General features: G+C 32.5%; 1 protein-coding gene across 1 annotated transcript; it reads right to left on the bottom strand.

Annotated features, from left to right (window-relative positions):
• Window positions 1–2,186: 2,186 nt before the first annotated feature.
• On the bottom strand, window positions 2,187–3,017 carry LOC136830841 (tigger transposable element-derived protein 1-like). The gene has a single exon (XM_067090820.1). It carries the CDS (start codon window positions 3,015–3,017, stop codon window positions 2,187–2,189), a length of 831 nt encoding a protein of 276 aa, XP_066946921.1.
• Window positions 3,018–3,299: the final 282 nt, after the last annotated feature.

Genomic DNA, 3,299 nt, shown 5'->3' on the forward strand with positions numbered 1-3,299 from the left:
TCACTTCCTCATTCTTTTCTACTCAGATTATGAAAACATAATAAATAAGTAAAGATAATAACTTCAGAATAGGCACACAGAACAAATGTGTAACAAGCATTTGGCCGATAACTGTCATCTCATCAAGATAAGCAAAGTGGCCTCTTCGAATACAACTTCCCCTCTGATCAAAAACAGATGGGTACACAAGAAACAGGGTTATCTGATAATGTTTCAGAATATCTCTCTCTCTCTCTCTCCCTCTCTCTCTCTCTACAGCATTTAAACTTCCACAAACACTGTGCGTTATAAACATGAATGATTATACATTACAAAGTCACCTCAAAACATATGAAATAGCTGCAAATTATATCAAAATACAAAACACAAGAGTCATCTGTAAGAAATAAAGACATCTCAAAATCATAGACATCAAATCAAAACATACACATAATCTCACATTATAATATATATATATATATATATATATATATATATATATATATATATATATATATATATATATATATATATATATATATATCCCATATATATATATATATAAATGTATATATATATATATATATATATGCTATATATATATATTATATATATATATATATATATATATATATATATATATATATATACATATATATATATATATATATATATATATATATATATATATATATATATATATATATATATATATATATATATATATATATATATATATATATATATATATATATATATATATATATATATATATATATATATATATTTATATATATGTATTATATTATATATTTATTTATACACACATCACACACACACACACATATATATATATATATATATATATATATATATATATATATATATATATATATATATATATAAAGAGAATGAGACAGGAGCAGACACTCCAAACAACAGACAAATTATAGCAACAGAAAATTTTTCTTCTTATCCATTTATTTTTACGCCGACGTTTCGTATCTCTTGATACATCTTCTTTCTGAAAAAGCGATGAACTTAAACAGTACTGTGTATTAACACTAAAGGTATACACATTATATTATGCCAACACCATATTAAATGACAATTAAAAGGAAAAAAAAAATATTTCTGACAACATGCACTCACAAGATATTTAAAAAATATTTTTAAAAATATTTTAAAAGAAAAGAACACAACAGAAGAAGGTCGTGAAAAAAAAAAATAATAATAATAAAAATTAAATAAATAAAAAAAGACACCTACCCACACCGGTAATTGTAAAGCAAACTGACACAGACAAAGCCTTCTCTCCCCTCCTTGCATTTGCTTGTCTTGTGTCAGTTTGCTTACACTACCGTGTGGGCGGTCTTTTTTATTTATAAATTTTTATTATTAAAAATGCTGTTCTTTCTCTTTAAAACATTTTTTAAAATTTTTAAATATCTTGTGAAATTACTAAGGCCTTTTTTTCCTTTAATTGTCATTTAATAGAATAAGTAAATAATGTGTATACTTTAGTGTTAATAACAGTATTTAAGTTCATCGCTTTCAGTCTCTAGATGTATCAAGAGAGATCACTTGGAAAAAGAAATTCTGTAAGCCAATTTGTTCGTCGTTATAAGGATATATATATATATATATATATATATATAATATATATATATATATATATATATATACAGTGATCCCTCTTCTATCACATAATGGGGACCAGAACCCCCATGAAAGGTGAAATTCTGCTGTAGCAATAATCCCTAGGGGTATATATATAAAACACCCATTTATGAAACATTACATAAGCAAGGTAAGTATAAAGTGAACAAATGTAATGTAAGGTATACTATTTTTTAGTACCATATTTTACTTAAATATATTTACTGTACTGTACAGTACAATAATTATAAAACCTTGTACATACATTCACTCTCTCTCTCTCTCTCTCCCTCTCATATGAGACATACATTACACATTACTGTACTGTAATTATAAAACCTTAATTATTATACATTCACTCACTCTCTCTCATAAGAGACGTTACCACGTATATTCAACACTCACCAATGACAGTAGCGTAATATCTTGAGGTGACGATGACGACGATGAAAATGACGATGACGATGATGAGATACCTGTGCAGTTTGATGAATGTGATGATTAATTGATGACGATGATGGTGTTACTGCACAGGTATAATGAGGCCTTTATGTCAGTTCAGGAAGCACCTCATGGTCAGATATCAGCGCTGTATCGTCACCATTTTCTTCCGAAAGAGGCGAAGAAACTTGTGGTGGTGGTGAAGAGGCTTCCTCTTCACTCGTAGATGCTTCAGGTTCACTCGGAGGCATTGATGGTGTAGCTGGGGTTTTTACCTTGGTGAAGAACATGGTGATTGGTAGTTGTTGTTGTTGTTTTTTCTTCTGCTGTAAAATGCCCTTGTACAAGGACATAACCCCGTCAACACGGTTCCTAAACTCGACAGCTCGAAACATGTTGTCGTCGATTTCTTGTGCAAATTGTTGCATTGCCCTTGCCATGTTGCACAATTGTTGCAGGTTCTCCAGGGTAAGGCCACGCTCTTCATTGTCTTCGTCTTCGTCTTCCTCTTCTTGGCTTTCTTCTTCACTCGCAGACTTCGTCATCTCAACGAGGTCATCATCTGTCAGTGGGTCCGAGTGGGCATCAATAAGACCGTTGACTTCATCTTCCGTCATGTCGATGAATCCTTCATCGTTGATGATGTTAGCCAACTTCACCACCTTCTGCACTGCCGAGTGATGAATTTCGTCAGGAGTGAAGCCTTTACAATCATGAACCATGTCAGGCCATAATTTCTTCCAGGCAGCATTTATGGTCTCGGTTTTCATGTCCTTCAATGCTCGCTGGATATTACGCAAGCATGACACAATGTCGTAGTTACGCCAGTACTTTTTCACACTGAAGTCTGCGGTATCGTCGTCAAGTGCAGCAATGAGGCCCTCCATCATTGAACTCGTGAAGAGTGCCTTAAAGGCACGAATAACACCTTGATCCATCGGTTGGATTAAAAATGTGGTGTTAGGGGCAGAAACTCAATCTGAACCCCATCATATTCCAAGTTCTTTGCATGGCCTCCTGCACAGTCCATCAAGAGAAGGACCTTAAAGGGAGTCCCTTCTCAGCCAGATAGAGCTTCACCTGGGGAATGAAGCAATGGAGGAACCATTCGATGGTCAGGGCTTTCGTTATCCAGGCCTTAGAGTTATTCATCCAGTACACGGGGAGCAGAACCTTATTTTTGTTTTTTAAGGCCCATGGATTTTTGGCCTTATAAATAA

This window comes from Macrobrachium rosenbergii, chromosome 47 (assembly GCF_040412425.1).
Source record: "Macrobrachium rosenbergii isolate ZJJX-2024 chromosome 47, ASM4041242v1, whole genome shotgun sequence".
NCBI classification, from domain to species: domain Eukaryota; kingdom Metazoa; phylum Arthropoda; class Malacostraca; order Decapoda; family Palaemonidae; genus Macrobrachium; species Macrobrachium rosenbergii.

Coding starts and splice junctions, on each gene's coding strand:
- LOC136830841 (XM_067090820.1), bottom strand. CDS start 3,017: ATGGATCAAGGTGTTATTCGTGCCTTTAAGGCACTCTTCACGAGTTCA.